Source organism: Panthera pardus, unplaced genomic scaffold (assembly GCF_024362965.1).
Source record: "Panthera pardus isolate Hobbes unplaced genomic scaffold, ASM2436296v1 HiC_scaffold_21, whole genome shotgun sequence".
Taxonomy (NCBI): Eukaryota; Metazoa; Chordata; class Mammalia; order Carnivora; family Felidae; genus Panthera; species Panthera pardus.
This window is the reverse complement of record NW_026526777.1, coordinates 37,731,794-37,748,728: the sequence shown is the minus strand read 5'-3', so window position 1 is coordinate 37,748,728 and position 16,935 is coordinate 37,731,794. Positions and strand designations below refer to the sequence as shown.

At 37.6% G+C, this 16,935-nt stretch overlaps 1 protein-coding gene across 1 annotated transcript in view; it reads left to right on the top strand.

Annotated features, from left to right (window-relative positions):
• Nucleotides 1-16,935, top strand: part of INTS7 (integrator complex subunit 7) — a 92,908-nt gene that overhangs the window by 21,335 nt on the left and 54,638 nt on the right. The window contains exons 5-7 of the mRNA XM_053909140.1: nucleotides 7,165-7,211; nucleotides 10,749-10,948; nucleotides 11,655-11,777. Coding sequence (XP_053765115.1) covers nucleotides 7,165-7,211; nucleotides 10,749-10,948; nucleotides 11,655-11,777 — 370 coding nt within the window. The remainder of the gene's footprint in view (nucleotides 1-7,164; nucleotides 7,212-10,748; nucleotides 10,949-11,654; nucleotides 11,778-16,935) is intronic.

Genomic DNA, 16,935 nt, shown 5'->3' with positions numbered 1-16,935 from the left:
AAAGTACATATGTTGGCATTAACTGTAATAAATGAGAATTTCCAGAAGGACAGATCAGCACAGATTGGGGTAGTTAGGGAGGGCTCCATTGAGGAACCGAAGTTCTGTCCACCGAGGCACCCTCCTAAACATACACGGTTCGGATGCTCAATTGCTACTTTCTGTTGTCTCTTCAAGGTTGGCTGTTTGGCATTAGAGCTGTGGATAGTTTGACAGAGATAGTAACTCGAGCTGAAACCAGGTTTAACCTATTTGGGATGTCATATCCTACACTATTATCTTGTAGGACAGTTTTGGTTTTTTTTTTTTTTGGATGCAGTGTTGACCATGATTATGTTACTGTTTGACTTGTTAAATTACTCTCTCTAAAAAAATATATTATCCCCTTTACTGACTGATAATCAAAAGTAGCATTGCTCTGGAGGACATTTTGGTAGTATGCATTTTGCCTTAAACATGTCCATCCTTTTTCTCCTTAAGTGGGCCTATGAAGTCCACTTCTGAGAACTTACCCCAAGGAATCAGCAAAGTGTACTGATAATTATTTGCAAGGATGCTAGTTGCAATGTTATAAAAACAAAAAAGATTAGTAGCAACCGAACTTCTAACCAATGTATGTAGATAAATATGATCATATAATGAAGTGTTATATCAGTTCTTAACAAATATATTTTAGAAATGTATTTGAAAACAGGGTACATCATAGCTTATGGGATAGTATAGAATATATTTTTTAAGAAACGTGTGTTTGTATTGATGGAATGGAAAAAGACAAAGGATATATAGATCAAATATTGTCTCTGGGTGATAAATTGGTATCTTATTTTAATTTTACTTTTTATAAATTTCTGTATATACTGTCAGGAGCAGGTTTGGACTTTATAATCAGATGAATGATATTATTTTTGAAATTAAAAAATAGCATTTCCTATTAAGAATCTCTGCTAAATTTGGATAAAACTTGAAATAATCACCAATTTTCTTCATTCAGATTTTAGCCATATGAGTATTCATTTCTTCAGCTGCTCCTATCAAACCTTCAGAATCATAGGATTATTCATTGGAAAAGGAGAATGGAGAATAGAAAGCATGTAATTTTTAATGTACTGCTCAAAATTAGTAGGTGTGGCAGTAATTGAGGAAGAGAAATATCTGAGTAAATACAATTCTTATTTGTGCTTTTGAAAACTAATGTTTTTTTTCTTATTGAGAGTAATTACTATTGAGAGAACTTTTTAAAAATTATTTTTATTGGATAAGAATTATATTTAGTGAATGGTTATCTGATTACCACTGACAAAGTGCCAGTACTTTATAATCTGAGTAAATTTGCTACTTTCTGTAGCTCCAAAATAGTTTTTTCTTTTTTTTTTTTTAATTTCTAATGTTTGTTTATTTTTGAGACAGAGAGAGACAGAGCATGAGCAGGGGAGGGACAGAGAGAGAGGGAGACACAGAATCTGAAACAGGCTCTAGGCTCTGAGCTGTCAGCACAGAGCCCGACGTGGGGCTCAAACTCACAAGCTGAGAGATCATGATCTGAACCGAAGTCAGACGCTTAACCCACTGAGCCACCCAGGTGCCCCTCCAAAATAGTTTTCTAAATTTAGTTTCTAAATTTAGATGATAGATTTGTAATTTAGCGATTATATTTGATTTAACGAGAATCATCTTTACTTCAGATTTTCTCTTATGTTATAATCAGAAGCCAATTTTACCAGCTATGGAATTTCTAATCTGTTTTAGAAAAGATTAAGACCAAATAACATAGAAACATGATTCTTTGTTTATAGAATTGATGACCAGTAAACATTTAAATTGACAGTTTATGTAGAAGCAGTTTTTAGTGTAAAAGGTTTCAATATGATATAATTTGTGATGTTTAAAAATACCAAAATAGGGACTGAAGGGCTTATCAAAATGTATCAGAGTGTAAAATTGTATGATGAACTGTATCTTTTTGAGATTAGCGTTTACCTCTTCTGAAATGATGACAGACCTGGCCTGAGATCAGATAGCTCAACCAGTACTGAAGGGTTTTTGTCTTAGTATCTCTATCAATTTTGGATCTTAAATGGATTAGAGCAACTGGCCAAATAAGACCTTAAGAATTTATTTAACACTGTTCTCCCCCTGTCTAGTATCATAATCACATCTCACTTGTTCTAAAAAAGGTTGGGATTTTATATATCTAAAGAGCTAGTCACCGGGTCACAAAGCAGGAGTTGGAAACCCAAATGCCTTCAGAGAATGGGGATGCATTGTCAATGAGAAAGGTGCCCTCTTGTGGCCACTGTGCTGAACTGAATAGTGCACTTGCCATTTAAAAGTGGTAGCTGCATGCCCCTTGGCCCCAGCTGATTGTGACAGGGCAGGAATGTAGGTGCAATGTTGTGAGATCTGACTTTTTTTTTTGGGGGGGGGGGGGGCTGGAAAATCTGATTATTCTGTTTATAATCTTATTACCATATGAGACTATATATTTTTAACGTACATTCTTAGTGTTGACATTAAGAATTTTAAAAAGTGTTACTGGATAAGTGAAAGCAAAGAAAGAAAAAAGAAAGAAAGAAAGAAAGAAAGAAAGAAAGAAAGAAAGAAAGAAAGAAAGAAAGAAAGAAAGAAAGAAAAGAAAGGAAAAGATAAGAAAACTGCAGGCTTCTAATTTGCAGTTCATTGGCCCTAAAGCCCTGTAACAGATTTTTAAATTTTGAGTTGCATAAAAGTTATATAGTTAGTGAAAACAATTCTTATTGAATATCCACCATATCCAGATAACTATTCTAAGCACCCAGGAATACAGGGGTAGAGAAGATCATGGCCCTATTGTTATGTAAACCCAGAATAGTTTTAGATGCGTGTTAATATATGAAACACTAAAACCATTTTGTGATAAAAATAATTTCATCATTGTGATAATGACCTGAATGAACTGCTTTAAGTAGGGTGATCAGGGAAGGCCTCTCTGACGAATGACATTTGAGCTGAAACTGGGTGATAAAGAGGCAGCAAGTGAGAGGAAGAATATTCTAAGAAGAAGGGATAACAAGTATGAGAGCATTCTGAAATGTGGATGAGTTGTATATACAGACCTGATACACCTTTTACCTTATACCTAAAAGACATTTATAACTTAACGTTTTCTTATCAAATGTGAAATTGTTATCTTAGAACAGTAGTTTTCAAACTATTTGGTATTAGAATCTCTTTACACTTTTCAAGCATTATCGAGGTCCTCAAAGAGCTTGTTTATGTGGACTACAGTGGTTGATATTTACACTATTAGAAATTTAAATGTCTAAATTTTTAAAGTACTTATTAATTCATTTTTAAAATAACAGTTCTCTAAAGATGTTAATGTAAAAATACTGCTATGAAAATAATTATTTTCCAAAATAAAAAAGCAGTTTTGTGAGATGAGTAGCATCGTTATACCTTTTTTGGAAATCTCTTTAATGGCTGGCTGGATTCTAATATCTGTTTCTGTACTCAACATTTCTGCTGGCAATATGTTATTTTGGTTAAAGTGTATGAAAAAAATCCAACCTCACACAGATATGTAGTTGGAAAAGAAAGGAATATTTTTATTTATTATTTGTTTATTTTATTATAGGGGTTTTATTTTATTTTATTTTATTTTTAAACATGAAATTTATTGTCAAATTGGTTTCCATACAACACCCAGTGCTCATCCCAACGGGTGCCCTCCTCAATACCCATCACCACCCCCCTCTCCCTCCTACCCCCCATCAACCCTCAGTTTGTTCTCAGTTTTTAAGAGTCTCTTATGTTTTGGCTCCCTCCCTCTCTAACCTCTTTTTTTTTTTTTTCTTCTCCTCCCCCATGGTCTTCTGTTAAGTTTCTCAGGATCCACATAAGAGTGAAAACATATGGTATCTAAGAAAGGAATATTTTTAAAGGCTTGATAGGTAATTACGGATATTTTTCTTTGATGCTATACCAAAACCAGACAAGTATGGTTTCTTAAAGTTAAACTGCAGTGTGGGCTCTAGAACCGTATCCATGAACTTGCACTTTATTATGCTGAAATCCATTGGAATCTCTTACCCGTGTCTGTTTTTATAACTTATGCATTTGTCTTTTGGAAAGTATTGGTTCGCTGTGTTATGCACGTCATCCAAATGTTGACGCACCTCACTGTATCATATCAGAGGTTCACATTTGTTACTCTCACCACCGATCTCATCAGGAAAGTCTTTAAATATTAAGCTGTCAAACTCATGGCCATAGTTGCAAGTTTTCTGAAATCCTGATTTTTGCTTAGAAGTTCAGATTGGCAAAAAACTTTCCCGTTATTTTCTGTGAATTTACAAGCTGGCTTTATTCGTCTTTTGAGAAAATGTCTACCAAATAGCCATGTCTGAATAACCATGAAGTTTTATGAAAAAAAATGGCTAATTCATATCATAATTGAAACAGTTGCTGGGGACTTATCCTGGAGACATCCAGTGTGTACTTTATGTGTGCCTTCCATTTTGTCCGATAATATTAAAAAGACACTTGCTCAAGGGTTGAAATTCAATAAAATTAGTAATTTCCACTGTTTTATCAGGGACATTTGTAAGCACATCTGACTTCCTTTCTTCCTTTTCATGTGAGTGTGCAGCGGTCAGCAGTGCAATGACCGTAGTTCAGTTTGGGGACACTGCCTTGACTCTTGGTGAGGTGCTAGCAATTTCAATCGTTACTTTGGTACCAGTGGTGAAGATGGCAGCATTGGTGTTCCAGAAAAACCAGAAAATTTAAAAACAACCAAAAAAAAGTTACTCACTTTGAAAATTTCGGCACAAATCACGTTGATTGCCCAGAGTTCACATAAGAGATGAGGTTTTATGATTAGGTGATGCTGATACAACCAGAAGAGCATGTCTCGCCATGTCTGTTGATTTGTCCATCTGTATGCAGAAATAAAACTCTGCAGTTGAGCTGTTACTTAGTCTTCCTGTTTGCAGCTAAATCTTTTATTTCATAAATTACTCTAATGTTGAAAAGTGGCAGTGCCTTGACTTCTTTCACTGACTTTTCATCCAGGTTTTCAGCATTGTCAGTGCTCAGCTGCACATGACTCTTATGTTAGGTGCACTTCTCCAGCCAGTGCATTATAACTCACCCTGTTCTTATTTTTGGTTTGAAAATCAATATTTTGCTTTTAAAGAGCCCATTTAAAATAGTCTTTTTAAAAAAATGCTAAATAGTCTCAAAATGAAACCACGAGTTAACTGGTACCATAATACATTTTGAAATGTTTTATATCATGAGGCACGATAAGTTAAATTATAAACATCTAAAAAAATCAAGGATAGCTTTAGTCATTTTTTTTAATTTACAATTTTGCTTTCCTTTAGAATAGGTTCTTTCTTTCCACACATTAGAAAACTCTCTGATATGTCAGTTTTAGCTTTTTTCAGCATCTTTAGACCTAGACAGTACAGCTGTGTGTTGAGAAAACGAGCCTGCTAATCTCTGGCCACTGATTTTTTTTTTTTAATTATAAAAAAAGACTTTGCAAATAAACTTTATTTTATTTTGGAATAAAATATTATTGAATTCTAAAACAAAAGCAACTTTAGATAAAATTTTAGGAAAATCTTTCAAAATTTAATGCAGAACATGACAATGTGTACTTCCTGATATGTTTCTCTATAAACATAAGGAAAACCTCAGGATTTCAAAATAATGATGAATGATAATGAGATTCTAAAGATAATAATAGATATAGTCAAGGGACGCCTGGGTAGCTCAGTCAGTTAAGCGTCCCACTTTGGCTCAGGTCATGATCTTGCAGTTCATTTGTTCCAGCCCTGCGTGGGGCTCTGTGCTGACAGCTCAGAGCCTGGAGCCTGCTTCAGATTCTGTGTCTCTCTCTTTGCCTCTCCCTGCCTCGTGCTCGCTTCTCTCTCTCTCTCAAAAATAAACATTAAAAAAAATAGATACAGTCAAATATAGTAACAACACAGGAGAATTGAGAACAAATTGAGTTAATCTCAGAGAACGTATTCATATACTAAACCTACTACCTTGGAAAATTCTAGAAAACACAAGAATGCACAATTACACATTCCATTGGCTGTCAAGAGATGGTGTCATTATGCATCATGTAGCCTCTGGAAAACACTGAGCTTATGAGAGAATGAAACTGAAAATGGCAAATATCTTAATGGCAGGAAATATTTTATGTGGACATCCACTGAACTGCAGAGGGGGAGTATTTTATGTCTTAACATATCATTTATCATGGCTAAATGAGCCAAGCTTGATCATATTATCTGTATCATATTTCCTTACATATGATGTAATGTCCTATCCCAAATATTCATGTTATTAATAACTTTTGCAACACTCACTTATATTTTTGTTAAGACAGAATCAAAAGCAGCCCCTTGGAAAATACTTTACATGTATATAATATAAAAAAAAAAAAAACCCAAACATGGCTAACTTTAAATAATTCAGCTCTTGGTAAGATTCTGCCCATATTTCCTACCACTTTTCTATTTCATAATTAGTCTATTTTTCTAAAACTTAGAATATTTAAAATATATTTTATTCCTTGTATAGTCAGCTTATGGTATTAAAAGCTTTTCATAATTAAAAGCTTTTCCTAAAACATCGCGAACTGAGATGGTGACCTCGAATCTTTTAGACAGTGGGGCTTGGTGATGCAGGATGCGTGCAGCAGCACTCGTAAGTCAGAGCATCGTTCCTTGAACACCACTTGAGAATAGTGTTGACAGAGCCGTTCGCTGGTGGAAGTTTAGGTGTCAGTTGCAGTTCTCACCCCACCCCCTGTACCAGACCCTTGTTACGATTTGTAATATTGTGTTGATTTTGTTCTCTTTAAGTCCTTAGAAAACATCAGCAAAGCCTAAGAGACTCTTAAAAACTGAGAACAAACTGAGGGCTGATGGGGGGTGGGAGGGAGGGGAGGGTGGGGGATGGATATTGAGGAGGGCATCTGTTGGGATGAGCACTGGGTGTTGTATGGAAACCAATTTGACAATAAATTTCATATATTTAAAAAAAATCATTAATAATGAATACAATAAAATAAATAATGTATTAAATTGGAAAAAAAAAAGAAAACGTCAGCAAATGTAATTTTTCTTGGTTTTAAAGTTGTTGCTGTTCTCTCTTTTTTCAAAGGGATTTTGCTGTAGGAATCTGTAACAAAATCAGTGAAATGATTCAAGGTATGTGTGCTTTATTTAGTATTATGAAGTGACTTACTGGGATTTGTATTAATAATAGCTGCTACCATTTATTAAGTACTTACTGTGTGCTTGTCACCATTCATTTACTTATTCATTTAAATAATATTTATTAAGTGTCTTCTAAATGCCAGAGCTGTTCTGGGTGCTTAGGATACAGTAATGAACAAAACAAAGTCCTTGCCCTCCTGTAACCTACATTCTAGTGGCAGAAGTGGGGGGCGGGGGGGTGGTGGCAATAGACAAATAAAAATAAAATATAACAGTTGCTATGGAAAAAAAAGCAGGGTAGGGACAGGGAGCTCCCAGAGTAGAGTCCCCACCCCAGGGTGGAAGGGGGTGCTTTATATTTTGTATATGCTGGTCAAGGAAGGCCACTAGTGGAGTGATACTTGTGTGAGAGATGCAGATATTTAGGGGAAGAACAGTCTGATCTGGGGAGCGGAGGGCTGTTAGAAGTTCTGGAGTTCGTTTCTTACTCTGTTCATGTTCCTCCAGTGTCTTCTTCCAGTTGCAGCTAAACTCAAATCCAGATTCCTTACCATGGCCTACAAGGCCCTAGTTTTCTAATCTCATCTTCCATATTACGCTTCATGTGTATTAACCCCATTTACCCTCCTGCTCATTAAAGGGGGCTCTGGGGCTCCAGCACTGCACAGCTCTAGAGAGCACCACGTCCTTTGTATTTTTCTAAGTGACGTTCCTTTGAGTTGTACAACTTGGCAGACGTCGACAGGTAATGCTGTTAGGTCTCTTTTACAGAAAAGGAAATGGAGCCACGTTAAAATTACCTGAAGACCAGGATACAATGGTTGAGCTTTGTCCTGTTCTCCTTTATTCCTTTGTGCTTTTTTCTCACTGCCAGAAAAGGGCTCTACTGCAGAAAGCTATCATTAAAAGGATGCGTCACTCATTTGTTGAATAGTTTTTATCAAACGCTTGCTCTGTCAGACAGGAGCTCAGCAGGGAACAGATATCACACTTGAATTAAAATAATCTAAGGAGGGTTTAAGGAAGCAGCGATTTATAAAGTTGTGGGCAGGATGAACTGTAGGGGATAATGTAGTCCTGCACCCAAGGGTGCAAAGAGGGAGTGATTACCAGAAGCGTGAAGTCATGTCAAGAGGGCCACTTTGAAAAACTGACCTTCAGTGTGCTTGACCTGATGTGGCCCTGTGGAGAGGGACTCAGGGAATAAATACCCTGACGTCTTTCTTCTTCCTCCTATACCCTGCTGGGGTTCTACACTGGCTAAACTCAGACAGCGGGCAAATAGCAAGGGAGTTGGTGGAAGCTATGCCCATGACCTTCCTATGCCGGTGCGGGAGTATTGTGTGTATTTGGGTGATAGTTATTTGGGTTTATTCACATGTAGAAACCCACTAGTTTGCACACTTAAGATTCATTATTGTTTCTCAAGTTTTATCTATAAAAAAATTTAAGCAAAAGAACAGGAACTCTAGGGGGTTGAAAGAGAAAGAGGGAAAAAAAGCACAGGAGTAGGGTGGAGGAAGACTGGAGCCCAAGATAGGGAAATGGCAGGGGAGTCTTAGTAATAAAAGCATCCTTACATTTAAGTTTAAGTTGCTTGTGTTTCTGCCAAGGAAAACCTCTTGAGTGTCCCTAAACCAGTAAAAATGTCTATCAATGCGAAAAATTCCACTGACTGCTGGGTTGAGCATAGATTTGCAGAGGAAGGAGGGAGGGATATGAGATAGGAGTCTGCCATGGGGAAAGGTGTAAGTAAGGAAAATACTTAGGAGAACTTTGCAGTAATTCAGTCTGGAGATGGTGGTGGAAGTCGGCCAGAGGGACAGCAATGGGAACAGAATGGCATTGTCAGATGTGGCTTGTATTTTAAAGCTACGATCAATAGGATTTGCTAATAAATTTGGATGTGGGGTGTGAGAGAAGTAAGAGAATCAAGAAAGGCTCTATAATGATGCACCTGTCATATACTAAAATGGGAAAAATTTTCCCATTTTTTTGTGGGGAAGACCAGAAGTTCTCTGCACCCCAGTAAGTACAAAATGCTTCTGACCAGACATCCCAGTGGAGGTGACAGGAGGTAATGGGATTCATGTATCCGAAGTTCAGGGGCAGGGTGGAGGGGTAGGAGGAGGTAGTCTTTAGCATATAGCTGATAATGGAAGCCATGGGATTATATCACCTCACTCAAGGAAAGTACTGAGGGTGAGAAGAAAAGGGTCTTAACCAACCCCAAGGAATATCAGAAATTAAAGTGTGGCTAAAAGAGATGAATACAGAGAGATTGAGAAGGAATAGCCAGAAGAAGGACAAAAGCCAGGAAGAGTATGCCTTCAAGAGAGAAGAGTTTCAAAGACAGAATGGCCAGCAGTGTCAAACGCATTTGGTGCTGTAAGGATCAAAACATTAATAACATAAGCAGGTTATAGCTACAGAAAGGAAACCAGGGAGTCCATACTCTGACCTCATTTTTCTCCCCTCCATCTTCTGGGGCTCTCTGCTTTGGCCAGACCTAAACAGAGGCCACACAGCAAGGGAGTTGTCGATGGAAGGCACCCCTGGATGTTGGAATGTTCTTATATATTCCCACTAACGGTGACTTCACAATGGGAAAACAGTGTTCCGCAGAGTATGAATTAGCTTTTGGCATATATGTGGTGAATTATGATCCACAGGTTTTTGTTCTTTATCATCACAAAGCCATGCTGCAGAAGAAAACATGCTTTTGTGTAGCTACAGTGTTGACAGCAAAAGATATGCTGGACTTAATCCTCATGGAATGCCTGCCGTGGAGGAGGTAAAAAAAGGCATTGCCTCACTAAGTTCAGAGAACTTCAGAACCCCTCCACACACAGTCTGTTCACATCCAGGTCTTGACTTAGTGTTGAAGGAAATAATTAAAACTGTAAATATAATTAAATTGTAGCCATTAAGTATGTGTGTACATATGTATATGTACCTGCATGCATATATCTTTTTAGTATGCTATGGGAAGAAATAGCAAATAATAAACTTTGCTTTCTGCTGTGCCTTTTAAAGGCATTTTCTACTGTCAGCATGTAGTTTCATACTCACCAAAAAATTAATGTTAAGATAAATACTTTGGAAGAAAACTATCAAACTTAATTGGGGGTTAGCTTTACTATAATTATCTTTGATGTCGTAAACATAACATTAGTATACTGTTTGTTTTAATGGTCATTTTGCTAAGTGAATCAGACCTTTTTTTCTTTTAATTTTTTTTTAATGTTTATTTTTGAGAGAGAGAGAGACAGAGACAGATCACAAGTAGGGGAGGGGCAGAGAGAGAGAGAGGGAGACAGAATCTGAAGCAGGTTCCAGGCTCCGAGCTGTCAGCACAGAGACAGATGTGGGGCTCGAACTCCTGAACCCCGAGATCATGACCTGATCTGAAGTTGGATGCTCAACCGACTGAGCCACCCGGGAGCCCCGAATCAGACCTTTTAAATGTGAAATATTATCAAGGATGATAATCAGAAATCTGTCCCTAACGATTCCTTTTGCATCCAGGGTTAGCCACACCAGTTGACTTGAAGCTGAAGTTAATCCCCATCCTTCAGCACATGCACCATGATGCGATCCTGGCATCCAGCGCACGTCAGCTTTTACAGCAGCTGGTCACGTCCTATCCCTCCACCAAGATGGTGATTGTTTCTTTGCACACTTTTACTCTGCTTGCCGCTTCATCTTTGGTTGATACGCCTAAGCAGGTAATTTCAGTTTTCTTTAAACTGCCTTTTCTTCAGTAAACTTTCCTATTAAGTATAAACCAAGAAATTTAAGTAACCCCTAAGCTTTGATAATATTAAGGTCCCTTTCTCTGATAAAGATGACTTAATTTCCTTTTGCTTGCTTTTTTCTTTCTGCATCCACAGTAGTAATTCTTGGGAGCCCTTTAAGAACATGAAGTAGAAGTGAGGGCACTTGGCAGAGCATGGAGTTGGCAGTAAAGATTAAAAGGCCAGGTCCTGTGCTAGAATCTTACGAGTTAAAGGATTATAAGTATACTTTTTTTTAAACTTTTTTTTTTTTTTAACGTTTATTTATTTTTGAGACAGAGAGAGACAGAGCATGAACGGGGGAGGGTCACAGAGAGAAGGAGACACAGAATCTGAAACAGGCTCCAGGCTCTGAGCTGTCAGCACAGAGCCCGACGCGGGGCTCAAACCCACAGACCGTGAGATCATGACCTGAGCCGAAGTCGGACGCTTAACCGACTGAGCCACCCAGGCGCCCCAATATAAGTATACTTTTATGCACGAGGAGAAACTGGCCCAAACATGGACCCATAGCTAATGATAGGGCTGCAATCTGAAATGAGTCCTGTCTCAGATCTAAAAGCTTCACTAAACGGTAGTACATCCCTAATGGTAATTTCGGTGGCAGTGTTGTTCATGAATGACCTTTCTTTCATAGATTCAGCTACTATTGCAGTATTTGAAGAATGACCCTAGGAAGGCAGTAAAGAGACTTGCTATTCAAGATCTGAAATTACTTGCCAATAAAACACCACACACTTGGAGTAGGGAAAATATTCAGGTATGTAGAACTTTCAACATTAATATTTTATATAGAAAAATAATGCAACATTGTCATAAATTGTTCTGCTTTGCATTTTTGTACCATCTTTGTCATCTTTTAAATGTTTGAATTTGAAAAAAAAAATTAAGAGCAGTGTCGATACGTATGGCAGAAGTTATTTTTTAAGTGGCAAAATAAATACCTGAAACTTTTATCCTTTTGTGCATTGTTTGTTTTAGTGAGTTAGACTTTGCCTCTAAGTTTCCTGTTACTTTTCCCATAGCAGCACTAAGGCTACATGAGAAGCCCAGTAAAATCATTTATTTAATTCCTGTCTCCTTTACTCACTTTAGGGAGAACAGTTGGTGCCAGCTGTGATTTATTAGGGAGAAGGTACTGGAAGCGTAACTCAGCAAAGTATATTTTTCCTCTTTATAGAGAGGAAGGACATTCTTAAGTTTTATTTTGTAAATGCAGGAGCAGGTCTCAATCTCTAGACTTTTATTAAGGTTACTTACTTATTTTGAGGGCAAGAGAGAGAGCAGGGAAGGGACAGAGAGAGAGAGGGAAAGAGAGAATCCCAAGCAGGCTCCACACCATCAGTGCAGAGCCTGATGCAGGGCTCGATCCCCTGAACCGTGAGATCGTGACCTGAGCTGAGATCAAGAGTCAGACTTAATGGACTGAGCCACCCAGGCGCCCCAGTCAATCTCTAGACTTTTAATGTGGCATCTTTTATAACATTTTTTAGGTCAAGTTAATGTTTTATATTTCTTCTCAAAAGAAGAAATTTGTTTATTCATTACTGTTAACAGATGCACCATTTTCTAAAAAATGTTTGAAGTGAAATGGAGGATTATTAGAATGTAACCTTTATTTTCATGGATTTTATTACCTTTTGGTGTCATCATAGCTACAGTGCAACAAAAACCTTTGAATTTCAGATCATGAAGCTAAGGTGCCGCGTTAATTTGGGTTTTTTGTTTGCAGTTTTCTAAACACGTTTCCGTATGTTGTGATTGGTAGGCCCGACTATTCCAAGAGATAAGGGCAGGTGTTAGTATTTGCATTTAGGGGGTGAACAAATTAGGGTTCAGAGAGACTTAATATGCTTAAGAGGGCTTCTTAAGGGGACTTAATTGAGATTTTAATTAAGAGAGCTCTGTCCTCTAATGCTTTTTCCACTAAATAATACTGTCTTTCCAAGAAGAGAATGTACTCGGCTACAGCAGGGAAGCAAACCCAGTGAAAGTGTTGTATTATTCCTTCACATTTGCCTCTTTATTGTATGATACATCACATGTACAAAAAAGTATGTAAAATATGGTTTAATGGTTTAAATAATTGTAAATGAAAACAATGTAGCCACCATCCAGCTAGAAATAGAGGACTGCAGGCTCACAGACTCCTGCCACCTTCCCTCACACAGTCCTCCCTGATCAGAACCAGAACACCTACCCAGAGGAAACTGCTATTTTGACTTTTGTGATAATCGTTTCTTCACTCTTTATTGTTTTACCACCTATATATGCTTCCCTGAAAAATAATGTTTAGTTTTTGTTTTTATTTCTTTTGCTTAACATCGTACTGATGAGACTCATCCATGTGTTTGCATGTTTGTTTTTTTTTTCCCTTTAATGGCTGTGTAGTTTTCCATTATACGAATGGACCACAGTTTATTTGCTTTTGATGGGTTATTTCCAACACGGGGCACTTGCAAACAGTGCTGCTATGGGCATTCTTTATCTCCTGGCACATATGTGCTGGGCTTTCTTTGTATACTTAAGAGTGAAACTGCTGACTTCTAGAATATGTAGATCTTCAGCTCTACCAGTTAATGTCAAACTGTGTTCCAAATTGATTGAGCCAGTTTACATTCCTAATAAGGTGAGTGCCCATTGGTCCACTTCCTTGCCAACACTTAGAATTACCAGACCTTTACATTTTTACCAGTTTAGAAGTTGTAGTTTTAATTTGTAATTCCTTGATTACTAAAGAAGTTGAACATCCTTTTAATATGTTTATTGATCATTTGGATTTCCTCTTTTGTGACACAGCTATTCAAGTCTTGATTACTTTTCTGTTGATTTGTAGTCATTCTTTGTATATTCTGGATACTTGTACTTTATTGGTCCTTGGCATTCTATATAAATTTCAGAAGCAGCTGATCAAGTTCCAGGTTAAAAAAAAAAAAAATGCTGAGAGGGGCGCCTGGGTGCCTTGGTCAGTTAAGCATCTGACTCGATTTCGTCTCAGGTCACGATCTCATGATTTGTGAGTTTAGCCCCATGCGTGGGACTCTGCACTGACAGTGTGGAACCTGCATGGGATTCTCTCCCTCTCTCCCTCTTTCTGCCCCTCCCCCCTTCCCCCCCCCCCCCTCTCTCTCTCAAAATAAATAAAACTTGAAAAAAAAGCTGATCATTTCATTGGGATTACATTGAATGGAAAGATCAATTTGTAAGAAATTGATGTTTTTACAGTGTTATGTCTTCTAATACATGAATAAATACATTGCATTTATTTAGTTTTCTGCAGTTTATCTTTTACCTTAGTCTGTTTTGTCTGATACTAATATATTATTTCAGTTTTCTTCAGGATGTACCTACATGGTAGAGTATCATCTTTTTACTTCTAGTCTTTATCTGTATGTTTCAGATATATCTTATGTTAATTCTGCTACAAAGACCTTACAACACACTACTCATTTATATTCCTCTAAACTCTTACGTATTGTTGTCATGTGTCTTAATTCTGTCTTATCAATTCATTGATCATTTGGACCTTCCACTGTCTTTGCTCTTCAGGCTTTCTCTCTGGGATACTTTTTTTTCCTGCCTTTGGAAAGTCCTTTATTGATTGATTGATTGATTTTTTTTTTGGTTGGTTGATTGATTGGGAAGCCCTTTAGTGAGGGTCTGTGGTGGTAAGCTCTCCCAGTATTTGCTTGTCTGAAACTGTCTTTATTTTGCCCTCCATCTTGAAAGATACTTTCTCTGGGGGTAGAATAATGCCCAGGGCCTTGAGGATACCATTCTGCCGTCTACTGATTTTCATTATTACTGCTGAGAATGGCAGTACTCTTTGGAAGGAACTTTTTTCCTGCTTTAAATTTTCTCTGTTTAATTTGACGGTCTGCACAGTGAACCATCTGTGGATTTCTTCTGTTTAAACTGTCTCGGCTATTGATTTTCTTGAAACATAAGAATGGTGTTTTTCAACACTTTTGGGAAATTGTCAGCCATCATTTTTGCAGATGTTGCCAGTCTATCTTGCCTTTCCTCCCAGATCTCCAGTTAAATGTATGTTAGCCCTTCTCGTAATCCCCCCCGTAATCTTATATCTTTTTTCCGCCTCTTTAACTCTCTGTGCCGTGCTCTGAATAATTTCTCCCGTCCATGTTTTAGTCCAGTAATTATCTCTCCAGCTTATCTAAGGTCTTTTCAGACCTGTCTCTGCTCTCTATTTCTCTTGGCCCTCTTTTGTAGTACCCTTTTTCCTTATATACTTGGCTGTTTTTTACTTTGAGCTCCTCATTTTCTTTGGAGAAGTGTGTGTGGGAATCTTCTAAAGAATAATTTCTCTAGAGAAGGTTTGCGTTTGCTTCTGCTGGGTGGAGAGACCAGGTAGTGATTCATGTTGTGGGGAAAATAAAGTCAGGGAAGAAGATCAGTGAGTGAGGAAGAGGGAGGTTCTAGTTTTATGTAGGGTGGTCAGGGGAGCTCTCACTGAGAAGCTGACACTTTAGCAAGGACGTAAAGGAGGGATCCCAACTTTGTGAGCCTCTGAAAGAAGAACATTACCAGCAGGGAGAACAGCAAGAAAAAGGTCCTGATGTGAGAGCATTCATAAGTGTGAGATCAGTGTGGCTGTACATACAGTGTAAGATGGGTGGAGGGGGTAGCAGATCATTTAGGGCCTTTGAGTCCTTTGTAAGGAAGGACTTTAGCACAGGCCATTATTATTTTTTCATTGAAATATATTTGACATATCACATTGTGTTAATTTAAGCATGTTATTATGGGACACTTCCATATTGTAATACGATTGCCATTGTTGTGATAATTAGCACCATCACATTACATAATTATCATTTCTTAATTTTAGTGTTTGGAATAGTTAAGTTCTAGAGTCTTAGCAAGCTTGATGATGATCATACAACATTGTTTTCCATATTCACTGTATGATACATTAGATCTCTAGGACTTATTTACTCATAAATTTGTACCCTTACACAACATCTGTCCTATCCTCCCACCCCCAGGTTAGACAGAGAGAGACAAATACTCTATGATGTCACTTATTTGTGGAATCTGAAAAGGCCAAACTTAGGAAAACTAAAACAGTGGTTACCAGGGTGATGGGGGTGGGGTGCAGAGGACATTAGTATACTTGTTCTAAGAGACTCTCTCTGACTTAGATATATCGAGACTAGATTATAGGGACACAAGGGCAGAAGCAGGGAGAACATTTAGGAGGTAGTTGTAAATATTCCAGTTAGAAAATACTGTGGTTATCTGAACCTGGGGGAGCAGTGGAGATAGCAGTGAGAAGTGGTAATATTCTGGATATATTTTAAAGGCAAAGCTGACGGATTTACTGGCAAATTATACGTAGAGTGTAAGAGAAAGAAAGAATGACTCAAGGTTTTTGGCTTCAACAAATTTACTTGGATTGAGTAAGATTCCGGGAGGCTTTTTTCTTGAAGATCAGGAGTTCAGTTCTGAACAAATGACGTTTACAGTGTCAGACATCCAAGTAGAGATGTCAAGGAGTTGGGAGTTTAGTGAACAGATCTACCTGAAGTTGTAAATATGGGAGTCATCAATTTATAGATGGTATTTAAACTCATGAGACCAGATGAGTCACCTAGGGAGAGAGTATAGATGAGATTCAGGGAACGATGAAATAAGAAAGAACCAGCAAAGCAACCTGATATGCAGTCTGTGAGGCAGGAGATAAGTCAAGATAGTATTATTTTATAGGAAGAAGGTTATAATCAACCATGAGGGGTACTGTACTATATTTGTATTCTTCAGGATATAGGACTGATAATTTACCTTTGCAGTTAGCAAAACGAAGTCATTAATGACCTGCATGAGAGCAGTTTTATTGGAGTATTGTGGGCACAAGACTGGTTGGAGGAAAACAGGAAAAATACAGACTGTGAATATAG